The 15,123-nt window shown below is 39.5% G+C and overlaps 1 protein-coding gene across 2 annotated transcripts in view; it reads right to left on the bottom strand.

Annotated features, from left to right (window-relative positions):
* Positions 1-15,123, bottom strand: part of SOAT1 (sterol O-acyltransferase 1) — a 60,159-nt gene that overhangs the window by 9,845 nt on the left and 35,191 nt on the right. For both annotated transcript variants that reach the window (XM_055255727.2, XM_055255729.2), the window contains 8 exons: positions 10,226-10,377; positions 8,047-8,106; positions 6,394-6,501; positions 4,635-4,917; positions 3,403-3,481; positions 2,635-2,716; positions 1,931-1,976; positions 501-630 (listed from right to left, as the gene is read on the bottom strand). In XM_055255727.2, the coding sequence (XP_055111702.1) occupies positions 501-630; positions 1,931-1,976; positions 2,635-2,716; positions 3,403-3,481; positions 4,635-4,917; positions 6,394-6,501; positions 8,047-8,106; positions 10,226-10,377 (940 nt within the window). The remainder of the gene's footprint in view (positions 1-500; positions 631-1,930; positions 1,977-2,634; positions 2,717-3,402; positions 3,482-4,634; positions 4,918-6,393; positions 6,502-8,046; positions 8,107-10,225; positions 10,378-15,123) is intronic.

The raw sequence follows: 15,123 nt of genomic DNA, 5'->3' as shown, positions 1-15,123 counted from the left end.
AGACTAACCTGGCCGGGCGCGGTGGCTCACGCCTGTAATCCCAGCACTTTGGGAGGCCGAGACGGGTGGATCACATGGTCAAGAGATCAAGACCATCCTGGCCAACATGGTGAAACCCCGTCTCTATTAAAAGCACAAAAATTAGCTGGGCGTAGTGGCACACGCCTGTAATCCCAGCTACCTGGGAGGCTGAGGCAGGAGAATCGCTTGAACCCGGGAGGCAGAGGTTGCAGTAAGCCGGGATTGTGCCACTGCACTCCAGCCTGGCGACAGAGCAAGACTCCATCTCAAAAAAAAATAAAAATAAAAAAAATAAAGACTGACCTGAGACTAGATGAAGGATACTTCATTTATAAAGTAGATGTAAAAGAGGTCAAGATGGGTATAGATGTATAGAAGTTTAGATGAAAAAGTAGGCAAAGCAAAGGTGCTCACAGGCAATAGCTTTCTATTTACCTCGTGAATTTATGCATGACCAAATTAACAAGTACCCACGTTACCTGGCAAGATGGAGTTAAATACACACAGGACCAGAACGCGAGCGCTGAAGGGCTCCTGTTTGATATTCCGAAACAAGGGGGCACAAAGCCTTTCAAAGATGTAGTACACATAGAAAAAGCAACCAAAGACCTGGAACATAACAGAGACAGAATTATAATAATGATGGCTTAATAAGATGGAAGGTGATTTTTTTCTCTCCAAAAGAAAGTACAGATGTGACCCTTAAAGTAACGTTCATGTATGTATTCCATTTAACATTAGTACATAAGACTGCTATAATCCTTCCGGGAGATTACTCAAGCCTAGTTTCTACCATCACTTTTCCTAACCCTTTACCAAATGATATTTTTAAAAGAGCTCTTACTCTTAGAACCTGTTTTTCCTGCTGCTTAAAACCCGTAACATGGCTGGGCACAGTGGCTCACGCCTGTAATCCCAGCACTTTGGGAGGTTGAGGCAGATGGATGACTTGCGGTCAGAGTTCGAGACCAGCCTGGCCAACGTGGGGAAACCCTGTCTCTACTAAAAATACAAAAATTAGCCAGGTGCGGTGGTAGGTACCTGTAATCCCAGCTACCCAGGAGGCTGATGCAGAAGAATCGTTTGAACACGGGAGGTAGAGGTTGCAGTGAGCCAAGATTGAATCACTGCACTCCAGCCTACAGAGTGGGACTCCTTCTCAAAAAACAAAACAAAACAAAAAAAAACCCATAATGAAAGAACTTACTTCATAAATGGGCATTTGATTGAGACAATAATTTAAAATGGGATCTTCCAGGATTAATGATTCTGATGGAGGTGGGAGGAGGAATGGGGAAGAGTCAGACTATACCCACATACATATACACCTCCCCCGAAAAACAGGAAGGAAGGGGGAAATTAATGCTTAATGAAATAATGAATTAGAATTACTTTATAAAATAATACATTCTTTTTTTTTTTTTTAGATGGAGTCTTGCTCTGTCGCCCAGGCTGGAGTGCAGTGGTGTGATCTCAGCTCACTGTAACCTCCATATCCCAGGTTCAAGCAATTCTCCTGCCTCAGCCTCCTGAGTAGCTGAGATTACAGGTACGTGCCTCCACTCTAGGCTAATTTTTGTATTTTTAGTAGAGATGGGGTTTCACCATGTTGGCCAGGCTGGTCTCGAACTCCTGACCTCGTGATCTGCCCACCTAGGCCTCCCAAAGTGCTGCGATTACAGGCGCGAGCCACTGCGCCCAGCCTAATATATTCTTTTATTAAAGAAAATTACTTTTGATGTTGGCAAAACACACACCATTTACTGTACTGGAAATAGTTTAAAAGACTGCATAATGTCAACAGAAAGCATTCTTAGCTCCCAATTAGATTTAAGTAGATTATATTATTATCATAAATATGAATCCCCATCCCCTAATCAACATACCTTAGGCAGTTACAAAAACTTACCTGTGCAAACTTCATAGCGACATAACCCCATCTTACAGTGGGATTTCTGAAAAAAAAACCAAACAAAAATAAGGTTTCCAAATAAAGTAACTGAACTTGAATAAAGACCCTCACAATTAATGTTTTTTGGTCAGGCGCGGTGGCTCACACCTGTAATCCAAGCACTTTGGAAGGCAGTGACCAGGAGTTTGAGACCAGCCTGGCCAATATGGTGAAACCCCATCTCTAATAAAAATACAAAAAAACTAACCGGGCGTGGTGGCACACACCTGTAATGCCAGCTACTTGGGATGCCGAGGCAGGAGAATCACTTGAACCCAGGAGGCAGAGGTTGCAGGGAGCTGACATAGCACCACTGCACTCCTGGGTGACACAACAAGACTCCCATCTCAGAAAAAAATAAAATTAATTAATAAAAAAATAAATTAAAAATAATAAAAATTAATAAAAATATAATTAATTAATGGTTTTACACAAAGAACATCATTTATGACCATATGAAATACTTTATAATTCTGTCAGAATTACTATAATCAAATTAGACTTCTCTACTCACCATTTGAGGCTTCCCAGGTCAGACAGAAAATGAAAACTCATTCTATATTTTCTATGTCCCTACGTGAACTGGCCCCTGTTTACCTATCCCACCTCACTCATGCCACACTTTTGGTGCTTACCACATTTCTGCTTCACAGTACCATTACCTGGGATAGCTGTCACGGTAGATAAGGGTAGGAGCAAATAAGAAGTACAAATACTGGTTGACTGTAGGTATTGGAACAGTGCCTAGAAAAGGAAAACTATAGTTAGAGCAAAGGCTCTTTGATTTTTCACAGCAAAAATAAAGGGGGGAATATAAGGAAGCACAGAACAGGGAAGAATAAAATGACTTATCAGCTCGTTCTTTTTTCCTGTTCTCCAGAATGACTTCTTATTCTTGCACGAATTGAATATTACCAATCTCTTTAAACCAAGTTATTCCTGTGACTGAGATAACTTCTAGAGTGTGAAGCAACAATTTGCAAAGAATAGGCAGGCACAGGTGTAATGAGGCTATTAACATTCCATAAAAAAATGCAAAGTTACAAAAGATAATCAATTTTTTAAAATTGTAGGTTCAAGGGCAAAGCAGGAATAGTCAGGAAACAATGAAGTGGTCCTCAAAATCAGTATGGATCATATATATTTGAAATAAAACACAATCTCTACATTATATAATGTGACATCCCAGTAAACAACAAAGGGTGAAATATCCAGCCAATAATCCTTTAAACTAATGAAATTACACAAAGAAAAGAAAAAAAGAGAAAGAGAGAGAGAAAGAGAAAGAGAAAAAGAGAGGGAGGAAGGGAGGGAGGAAGGAAGGAAGGAAAGAAGAAGAAAAGGAAAGAAGGGAAGGGAAGGGAACGAGGTGTGGGGAGAGGAGGGGAGGGGAGGGGAGGAAAAAATAACGAACAAAAGAAATTACATACTTGATTTCTCCTTAGCTGAATTTAGTACCCGAGGCACGTTCTCTCTGACAAATGAGTGGGCCTTCATTACAAAACGAATCTACAAAAGCAGGAGGAAAAAGACGTCTGTTCAAAGAAAGTCTCCTGCAAGTGTCCTTTCCATTAGCCAAATGCATTATAGATGGCCAATAAAGTCAGAAAATCCTGATGAGTGTATAAACAAATTAAAATAAAACCTTTATCATATAGTTACATGACAAAACAATGAATCTGACATTTCAAAAGTGAAGTTTTTAATTATGAAAATATTTTGGCCGGGCGCGGTGGCTCACGCCTGTAATCCCAGCACTTTGGGAGGCTGAGGCGGGCGGATCACGAGGTCAGGAGATCGAGACCATCCTGGCAAAACACGGTGAAACCCCGTCTCCACTAAAAAATACAAAAGAATTAGCTGGGTGTGGTGGTGGGTGCCTGTAGTCCCAGCTACTTGGGAGGCTGAGGCAGGAGAATGGCGTGAACCCGGGAGGCGGAGCTTGCAGTGAGCAGAGATCATGCCACTGCACTCCAGCCTGGGTGACAGAGCAAGACTCCGTCTCAAAAAAAAAAATAAAAAAAAAAATAAAAATAAATAAATAAAAAAGAAAATATTTTATAATTTAAATGACTTTTACAAAAGTATTCAGGAGCAAAATCTTGATGCATCAAAAATATTTCAATGTGGCCAGGCGCAGTGGCTCACGCCTGTAATCTCAGCACTTTGGGAGGCCGAGGCAGGCGGATCATAAGGTCAGGAGTTTGAGACCAGTCTAGCCAATATGGTGAAACCCCGTCTCTACTAAAAATACAAAAATTAGCCGGGTGTGGTGGTGGGCGCCTGAAGTCCCAGCCACTTGGGAGGCTGAGGCAGAAGAATCACTTGAACCTGGGAGGCAGGGGTTGCAGTGAGCCGAGATGCTGCCACTGAACTCCAGCCTGGGTGACAGAGTGAGACTCCATCTCAAAAAAAAAAAAAAAAAAAAAGGTTCAACGTAATTTATTTTATTTATCAAAATTCAGAGAACATGGAAGCTAGAATGAAACTTAAGAGATGAGATTATTCTAGTTTAACAATTTTACAGATAATGGCAAAAGGAACAATATATGAAAATTTATCCAAGTTAATACAGCTAAAAATAATAGTATCAGTATGTCATCATCATTATTATTATTTTAGCCGAGGACAGCATCGCCTTGGGTAACACTTAAAACCTTACCTGCTCAAATATAATGATGAACCGGGAAGCTGGTGGCAGTGTATACGCTAACACAACATATGTTGGTCCAAAACCTAGAACTCCAATCTGGAAGATCATGAAAAGAAAGCCATGGAAGAGAGAACGGATCAGCGGATGAGAACTCTTGCTATGGCCAGTGGCCCAATGTTGAAACAGAAAATAGGGAACTGAAAATGTAGACAGGAACATGATCCACCAGGTCCAAACAACGGTAGGAAATTTGCCAAAAGCATAAGACAGGAGGCTGAACTCAAGCACCAGCCTGGGGAGAAAAGGTACAGAAAAAGAACATAGAGGTGAATTTTTAATATACACTGAGTTCACAGAATTTAAAACTTTCAAACACCAAACTTTCAACCTTAGGAAACACCACAACATTAATACGCTGAAGTCATGGATGTAATAGTTCTGCTAGTTAGAGATCTGCTTCTAACCATCTGCTTTATAATATATATATATATATATCAACAATATATGTTCTTTAGAAACAAGTTTTCTAAAAGCCCTAAGATAAATACAGTCTTCAAACTTAAGATATCTAAGATAATTGGACTTTGAACTTTTGAAAGATTAGATTCTCACATTAATTTTTTAACTGAAAATATTCTATGGAAAATATTCAAACAACAATCATTCTTATGTACAAAAGATGATTTTTCAGAAGAAATAGGTACAATTTAAAAATCTGTTAATATACTATACCATTATCTCCAAATTTAATTTTCAAAAAAAGCACATAATTCAATCCATGATTACCACACTGTCATTTTTTAAGCTACAATTTGAGTTTTAAAATTTTATTTTGAGATCGGGTCTCCTTTGCACCCAGGCTGGAGTGCAGTGGCACAAACACAGCTCCACTGCAGCCTTAACCTCCCTGGCTCAAGCAATCCTCCCATCTCAGCCTCCTGAGTAGCTAGAACTACAAGTGTCTGCCACCATGCCCAGTTAATTTTTAAATTTTTTGTAGAGATGTTGCCCAGGCTGGTCTCCAACTCCTGAGCTCAAGTGATCCTCCCGCCTCGGTCTCCCAAAGTGCTGAGATTACAGGCACGAGCAACCACGCCTGGCCTACAATTTGACTTTCACATTAAAAGGAAATATCAAATTTTTCAACCTTCAATTCCAATAAGCTACTTGTTTTAAGTAACCATCTTAAATAAAGACAATCAAAAAGTTAATAAATCATATACAGTTATCCCTCCCTATACATGGGGGATTGGTTCCAGGAAAGTGTGCAGACACCAAAACTTATGCAAATTCGAGGCCCACAGTTGGCCCCATGGAACCCACAGATATGAAAAATCTGCCATTCTTATATGTGTGTTTCACATCCTGGAATACTCTAGATCCCAATCTGCCTTTGCTTGCAGATGTAGAACCCATGGATACAGAGTGCTAAACGTATTGATTGAAAAAATTCTGCATATAAATGGACATGCACAGTTCAAACCCGTGTTGTTCGTAGGTCAACTGTGTACAAAGTTCTCCCATTTGGGAAAATTACCTAGAAACTACTGATTATGGTCTATTCAAATAAACCATTTTAAAAATAAAAGTAGTGTAACTTCTAATTTTCTCCATCAGTTAAACTTTTCAGGGCAGAGGAATATCACCCTCAAATCTGCTGCTTTAGGATTTCCTGAAGCAATTTAATCAATTTACCCTTTACCAAAATTTAGTGAAAACCCCAACTTCTCATGCATCAACTAGCCAGCCATCTTTTTTGTTGTCTTACCTTCCTTCATCAATGTAATCTACTACAAGTGTGCTGAGGATAAAGAGAATGAGGAGGGCAATAAACATGTGATATATTGTTCTGATGTGGTCCACTTCAAGCAGCTCACTGTAAATGTAGTTCAAACAAAACAAGTTAATAATGTATATTTAAATTTAAAACACCATATAATAAAGTCTTTTCTTAAAGCGTTAACTTAAAGCAGTTGAGAAGATGCTTAATCCACTCTCCAAAAACATTTCAAAAAAGAATGGTCTACATTCTTTAAAACCTACCAGAAATGGATGTTTTCTAAGTAAACAAAGGCCATTCACTAAAAACAGGAAACAAACTATTTCAAATGCTAAGAATTTTTTTAATCCTATTCATACATTCTACTCCCTAAATTTAATATATATTAAGTACTATCTATTTCCAAAATGTTAAAATTGACATGAATTTCTATAACGTTGATCATGATGATGATGATAACCAACTACTACCCTACACGTCTATAAAACTCAACCATTTACAAAGATTTTACCTTCTCCTCATTGACTTTTGTATTTAAGACTGGTCTAATTTTCTTTTAGAATATAACAATAATATAGATGACTTTTCCTAAATAAATCTTTTATATCTGACTAAAACAGTTTTTTTAACTTGTTTTTGGAAAGATAATGCTAACCTTTTAAATGATTTTGAGTAATCTAATATACTACTACTCAATCTCTGGACTAAGGATCTTCACAGTCTAATAAAAACTCATCTAAGCCACAGAAAACATGTTCTGTTTCCTTGGTTAAAATTTTTTTTAATATGTAATTTTGTTTATTTTTCATAAATTCTATCATTAAAATCCTAATTATAATGTTTAAAATAAATTTTCTTTTCCCTTTTATGTGAAAAGCCTGCGTTTTCCCCAAGATGTAAATTTTAAAAGATTAATTCCTTCAAACTACAGCGTGACAGAACACTGAACACTGTACATTACATGCTTAGAAAACACTGAACAGCACATTGCATGCTTAGAAAACTGGCCTTCTTATCTAGGGGAAATAGTAAACATCAATCAACTTGACTCACAGAAAGTAAATTTTGATAAGCATAAGATGTCTTCTTAAAGAAAAGTACACTTTTTTTTTATTCAGACAGTCTTGCTCTGTCACCCAGGCTGGAGTTGCTGGGTGTTGCACCTGGTGCTCAGGCTGGAGTGCAGGGGCACGATCTCGGCCCATTGCAACCTCCACCCTCTCGGGCTCAAGGGATCCTCCTGTCTCAGACTCCTGAGTAACTGGGATTACAGGCATGCACCACCAAGCCTGGCTAATTTTTTGTATTTTTTGTAGAGAGAGTCTTGCCATGTTGCCCAAAGTGGTCTTGAACTCCTGGACTCAAGCGATCTGCCTGCCTCAGCCTCCCAAAGTGCTAGGATTACAGGTGTGAGTCACAGTGCCAAGCCCAGACAACCACTCTTATCCCTAACTCCTCTTTTGAAACTAGATACAGAACCAAAAGATCAGAAAGGAGCAAGAGAGAGCATACAACAAAAAAACCCACTAATGATTTATACAGATATAGAACTCATTACATGTCCGTATACTAAGCAATGATTCTATCAGAATAGTTTTAAAAAAAAATCAAACATACTTAAAAACAACTAAAAATACTCACTCTAAGAGAGAGCGCCTTGCAATAAAAATCTTTCCTTGTTCTGGAGGTGCTCTCAAATCCCTGAGAAGAGGAAAAATTAAAACAAGATATAAGTACTTCAAGTATTATAAGAAATCTAATCCCACAGACAAGAGAATATACCAATAACACCATCTAACATTAATTGACCAATGACCTTTTCACTACTAGGATTACAGATGCCCGCCACCATGCCCAGCTAAAACAGATCCAAATATTGTGTTACAGTTTTTATGTATGTTATTTCATTTACCCCCTCTGAACAATCCTGTGAGGCAGGTACATCTACAACTCTTAAGAAGGGAAAGGTCGCCACACCCAGCTCCTGTGGACCTTGGCAATCACTTTTCCTTCTAGTAGAGATCCCCTAAGGTCATAGACAGGCCTCCAAGCACACTCTACTCCAGGTCATATATGCTGTTATTGATCTGTCCTCTGAAACTGCACTGATATTTACCATACCCTTCCTGATATCAAAGGACTTCCAGCAACTCCCAACAGCATCCTGATCTTAAAGGTTGCTGCAAGTTACTAAAAACTCCCATTTTAACATCTTGCTCATCTTCTTTAGGGCTTTTCATACTACTACCAGTACTTAACTATAATTGGTCAAAACTATTCTCCAGAACATCAGTCTATGTCTCCAAACAGGGGCATAAAACTGAGAAGAGCATGGAATGGCAAGTTAACATATATAGCCTTTGATAGCCTTCACTCGATCATTCTGGATGAACCATCAATTAGAAAAGTATATACTAATCGCACTGTACTTTATTACAAGTATTGTATAGAGTGCAATAGAGAGGCACGTATTGATATGATCTTTTTTGAGTCAGTCTCACTCTGTCACCCAGGCTGAAGTGCAGTGGCGTGATCTCAGCTCACTGCAACCTCCTTCCTCTGGGTTTGAGTGATTCTCCTGCCTCAGCCTCCCGAGTAGCTGGGATTATAGGCACTTGCTACGGCACCCGGCTAATTTTTGTATTTTTAGTAGAGACGGGGTTTCACCATCTTGGCCAGGCTGGTCTTGAACTCCTGACCTCATGATCTACCTGCCTTGGCCTCCCAAAGTGCTGGGATTACAGGCGTGAGCCACCATGCCCAGCCACGATATGATTAAGAGCAAGGACTCTAGAGCCAGACTCTAGGTTCAAATCCCTGCTATGTAATTTTGGATATTTAATTAAGTACTCTGTGCTTTAGTTTCCTAATCTGTAACATGCGGATAGTTACAGTTATCTGTTTCATAGTATCACTGTTCGGTTTAAATGAATTCATCATGTAGAACACTCAGCAAGTGTTGGCTATGTTGTTTTATTAGTCAGTTTTTTTCTTTTTTTTTTTTTTTTGGAGACAGGATCTCTGTTGCCCAGGCTGGAGTGCAGTGGCATGATCTTGGCTCACTACAACCTCTGCCTCCCAGGTTCAAGCGATTCTCATGCCTCAGCCTCCTGAGTAGCTGGGACGACAGGCGTGCACCACCACGTCCAGCTAATTGTTGTATTTTTTGGTAGAGACGGGGTTTCACCATGTTGTCCAGGCTGGTCTCAAACAACTGACCTCAAGTGATCCACCCGTCTCACTCTCCCAAAGTGCTGAGATTACAGGTATGAGCCACCACGCCTGACCTTATTAGTCAGTCTTTTTTTTTTTTTTTTTTTTTTTTGGAGACAGAGTCTCTCTCTGGAGTGCAGTGGCACAATCTCTGCTCACTGCAACCCCCGCCTCCTGGGTTCAAGCGATCCTCAAGCCTCAGCCTCCTGAGTAGCAGCAATTACAGGTGCCCACCACCACGCCCGGCAATATTCTGTATTTTTAGTAGAGACAAATGGTTAAATAACCATGTTGGCCAGGCTAGTCTTGAACTCCTGACCTCAGGTGATCCACCTGCCTCGGCTTTCCAAAGTGCTGAGATTACAGGTGTGAGCCACTGTGCCCGGCATTAGTCTTAAAAGAGGTATGCATGTATGTTATAATTTATACGTAAAGACAAAGAAAACCCCACCCCCCTTCAAATGGTTAAATAACTTTCCCAATGTAACACATAGCCAATAAAAACTGGTACCAGGGTGTGAACTCAAGCATATTTGCTGCAGTCCATTTTAACCATTGAACTATACTGAATAGATGTTTGCATTAAAAGAAAATAGCACATACTTACTTCACTCTATGGTTGTTTTTCCCTCCTTCAAGAACAGAAAAGGTTGTGAGAGCACATCCACCATTATCTAATGATGCTGATTTTTCAATGAGGTTGGTCACAAAATCATCAAAGTGACTGCCAACTTCCTTCATAAAAAATGGCTTCAATTCCTAGAATTTTAAAACAAAGAAAAAGATGGGGAACTAATACATGCTTGTGAGTCATTAGCATTTCTCTAAAGGGCTCCCTTAAACACAGCTGGATCAAAAGAAAGGCATAGTGAGTTTGCAGCAGTAAAAGCAAAAAATAAATTCCTGTATCTGACTTGAAGTTCCAGAAACAGCTACCTAAAAAGCAACATAGTGATTTATATACCCTTTTAAAATGTACACCCCTTGTAAGCATAAAACAAAATACCTCAGCCTCCCAAGTAGCTAGGATCACAGGTGTGCGCCACCACTTCCGGAAAATATTTTATTTTTGGTAGAGACAGGGTCTCCCTATGTTGCCCAAGCTGAACTCTAGGGCTCAAGCAATCCTCCCGCCTCAGCTTCCCAAAATGTTAGAATTACAGGCAGGTGCCACTGTGCCTTATCCCCACGTTATAATTACCACAATTCTAAGTTCTCTCTCTTTTTTTTTTTTTTTGAGACGGAGTTTTCCTCCTGTTGCCCAGGCTGGAGTGCAATGGCACAATCTCGGCTCACCACAACCTCCGCCTCCTGGGTTCAAGCGATTCTCCTGCCTCAGATTCCCGAGTAGCTGGGATTACAGGCATGTGCCATCACACTCAGCTAATTTTGTATTTTTCGTAGAGACGGGGTTTCTCCATGTTGGTCAGGCTGGTCTCCAACTCCCAGCCTCAGGTGATCCGCCCACCTCGGCCTCCCAAAGTGCTGGGATTACAGGCATGAGCCACCGCGCCTGGCCCAGTATTGTAAATTTCTTTCACAATTTCCCTCATCTATGACCCCCAAATCTCTGACACCTCAGACGGTACAGAATATTACTTAAAAGTAACTATTTTAATATGATCAATTCATATATTTTCTTTTCTTGAGGTAACATTCATATGTGAGTAGTTTAGGTATCCATATGTGAGACAAAATAACAAACCAAAAAAAAGCCATATTTACTCATTTCTGCTTGCCAACACAATTTCAAAAAGTTCTTGACTCTATGATGATACACAGCTTTCCAAATACTTTTAAGACAAAATAAAACACACACTCCCCCCACATCTCTTGCCTAAGTCACTATATTCCTTGAGATAATAACCTTGCCTTTTCCTATAAATAAAATGACAGTTAGTAATTACACTTCTATAATCTATAACCAAATATACTCTTACACCAAACCTTAACATATTCTACTCTAATATAACTTCTAACTTCTAAACAAACATAATGTAAATTTACAAATGCGAAACCCCCACCACCTATACATAAACAGTAGACTAAAATACAGTGCCAGAAATGGCTAACTAACAAAACCTCTCTACAAGACTAAAAATACAGTGCCAGAAAAGGCTAACCAAACCTCTCTATAAGACTACTCCCAGGCAGCAGGATCTGTCTACAGTTCTCAATAAGACTTCTAAATACAATAACTTTAATTCTTAAAAAGCTTTTCTTTAGCTGACAATCACAGCGACTACGAAGGGGCTCAAGAATATACTGCCCAGGGTCATCTGGAGCACTGCAAGGAACTGGAGCCTTGGTACAGCACAGGCCCTTTGAGCCCCTCTGGCACCGCCATGGTTGCAGACGACTGGGTGAGCTTCTGACCTCCCACTTGGTTGACAGTCCTGAATATTATTCAGCTAGCTGCTTTCACCACTTGACAAAAAAGTGAGTTCTTCCTTGAAACTTTTTTTTTTTTTTTTTTTTTTTTGAGACGGAGTTTCACTCTTGTTGCCCAGGCTGGAGGGCAACGGCACGATCTTAGCTCACCGCAACCTCCGCCTCCCAGGTTCAAGCAATTCTCCTGCCTCAGCCTCCCAAGTAGCTAGGATTATAGGTATGCACCACCACACCCAGCCCATTTTGTACTTTTAGTAGAGACAGGGTTTCTCCATGGTGGTCAGGCTGGTCTGGAACCTCAGGTGATTCGCCTGCCTTGGCCTCCCAAAGTGCTGGGATTACAGACGTGAGCCACCGTGCCCAGCCTGAAACTTTTATCTTTTTAAATAGAGATGTGGTCTCACTATGTTGGCCAGACTGGTCTTGAACCCCTGGCCTCAAATGATCCACCTACCTCAGCCTCCTGAAGTGCTGGGATTACAGGTGTGAGCCATTGTGCCCAGCCAAGACTGTGTGTGTGTGTGTGTGTTTGAGAAGGGGAATATCCTAGTTAAAAGATACTACGAAGAAAAAGATATGTGAGGCTGTCTGATTGGCCAGGTTGTACAGGTGTTTTCCCTTTCAACTTGATTCTATAAACAAAGCTCGGCAGGATAGAAATTATTACACATGGATACTGGTCTGGAACTGAAAGCACACAGGATAGCACCTGACACAGTTATCACTCTCCAGGTATTCATTGTTCCAACCTCTCCCCCTCGGTCTGAGCTATCCTATGAGGAATAATAAAACAATGTACAATAAAACAATGTACGATAAAACAATGTACAATAAAAATTGTAATTTAAGCAAATCCTATCATTTAATGCTTTTATTGTTAAAAGATAACTAAACCTACCACATTTACATGGCATTATAATTACATGCCTAATGTTCATTTCCTAATGCCCTTCTCCTCTTTCTCTGAGGAATTAAAGTTGATAGAAGGTGCTGCCACTGGGGCACAAGGAAGAAAGAACTCTGCTCTGTGGACGTTTCCTGAATCTCCTCCTTTCACAGATCCTAGCAGTGATGACAATAACGAGTAACTGCTTATTATTGTTACTCCCTTTGTAAGAGGGAATATTAAGAAATACAGTACAGAAACAGTCCACTTCTGCCTTCTGACTTCTATCACATGAAACTTGTTAATTAGAACTCAGTATGTGATCACTAATAAATCTGAATAATGTCTGGTATCAGTAACCTGAAAATAATGTTGAGGTTATAGGCTTTCTAATTTGCTTATCTTTTCAATGTCATATCTACTGATACTAATTTCATGCAGCCAGTGGACTCTGACAGCCCTAGCACCATGACAGATGGATGGAGAGAAGGAAGGAAGGGAGAAGGGCTTGAAGAAGGGAGGAGGCAGTTAACTAGAAACTAGAAAAGGTGCTTTTTTAGGTAATCTAGTAAACTATATTTTTAGAGCTTAAGGAAACCTTTTTTATTAAATAAGCAGCTGAATTAGATAACCTCTAAGATTCCAAGAATAGGAATCAACCATGATACAAAGACCCTATGGTTGGAACACATAGTTAAAGGAACAAATGATAGTGATCAGAGATAAGCCTGGAAAAGCAAGTAGGGACTAGATCATGGATCTTTAAGCCATTTTAAGAATTTTTCATCCTAAAGACATCTGGAAGTCAATGACATTTTAAGCACAAGATTTGTAAACATGTTCAGATTTGCATTTTAGAAAGATAACTCTTCTACCTAAAAAGGCTTCCAGGCAGAGATTACTTTGGACTGAGTATTATAATGAAAAAAGGTCAGGGTCATTTATGGGTAAATAACTCTTTCAAAGGTACAGAGACATAAAACAATCTTAAAGTATGCTGAAAGAAAAAAACAAAGTAAACCAATCAGTAAATAATAATATTTTCAGTGTCTCAAAAAAAAAAAAAAAAAGTAGGTCCCTTGATCACAATTTCTGCAAAAATGGTTTTAAAGAACATTATACTCTAACTCCACAAGGTCATATGATTGCTAGTCTAAAAATTATTTCTTTCTCTGATTTGCTGCCTGTCTTTGCACAGAGAATCTTTTAATCTTGGTGGCATGGTACCAGAAACCTGACCTTTCTGAGCAAAACAAGTAACACAATGGAACAGGTAATACAGTGCTTAGGACTTATACTAAATTGACTCCTCAGAAAGGTCTCCTGATAATTCACTCTAAAGTTCTTTCTATTCTCTCTTACTGAATCTCATTCTTTTCCTTCATTGCACTTACTTGAAATTCTACATATTATTGCTTTTTGGCATCTCACTGTCTGCCCCCCACCCAACTGATTTTAAACACCGTATCTTTTTGTTAACTGATAATTTTGTATTTTTAGTAGAGACGGGGTTTCACAATGTTGCCCAGGCTGGTCTCGAACTCCTGGCCTCAAATGATCTGCCTGCCTTGGCCTCCCAAAGTGCTGGGTTTACAGGCGTGAGCCACTGTGCCTGGCCAAAGAACATTTTTAAGGTATCTAATTAAGTCACTGTCCCCTTGCTCATGCATTTTATATATAGTGTTCTCAGTTAGCATGAGAACAGAAAACACAACTTCTTTAAAATCCCAGCACTTAATGCAGTACCTGACAGACAAAGAAACCAAGTAGGCATTCATTAAATTGAACTGCTGAACATTCGAGGGCAACAGGACAGGTACCTGTCTACCTTTTGTAAGTGATGAAATCATAAAGCACAATAAACTGACTTTCGCAAAATTATTCAAAATAGACTAGAGATTCTTACACTTGTGCATTTAAATAAGAAAAGGCAGAAAGGAAAAATCAGAAAAATGTATAGTCACACCTGCATAGCAAAAAGGTCAAATTTGACCAGTAGATTGGGGCAGCAAAGAAAAATGGACAGCCACAGTAGAAACTGTTATTTGTCAACCCTATCAATGCCTACCCGCTTTCTTAGTACTAGAATCCCTGATTTCTATCTGGGCACATGACTGCTTAGAATAAATAAATTTTCCAGTCTCTCTTTGCACCTAGGTAGCCAATGAGATACGGGTGGAAATGGTTTGTCAAAGTCCACGGAAAATTTCCTTAACAGACGCAGATAC

This window comes from Symphalangus syndactylus, chromosome 12, assembly GCF_028878055.3.
Source record: "Symphalangus syndactylus isolate Jambi chromosome 12, NHGRI_mSymSyn1-v2.1_pri, whole genome shotgun sequence".
Classification (NCBI taxonomy): domain Eukaryota; kingdom Metazoa; phylum Chordata; class Mammalia; order Primates; family Hylobatidae; genus Symphalangus; species Symphalangus syndactylus.
The sequence above is the reverse complement of the archived record's forward strand: the minus strand, read 5'-3'. Positions and strand labels throughout refer to the sequence as shown.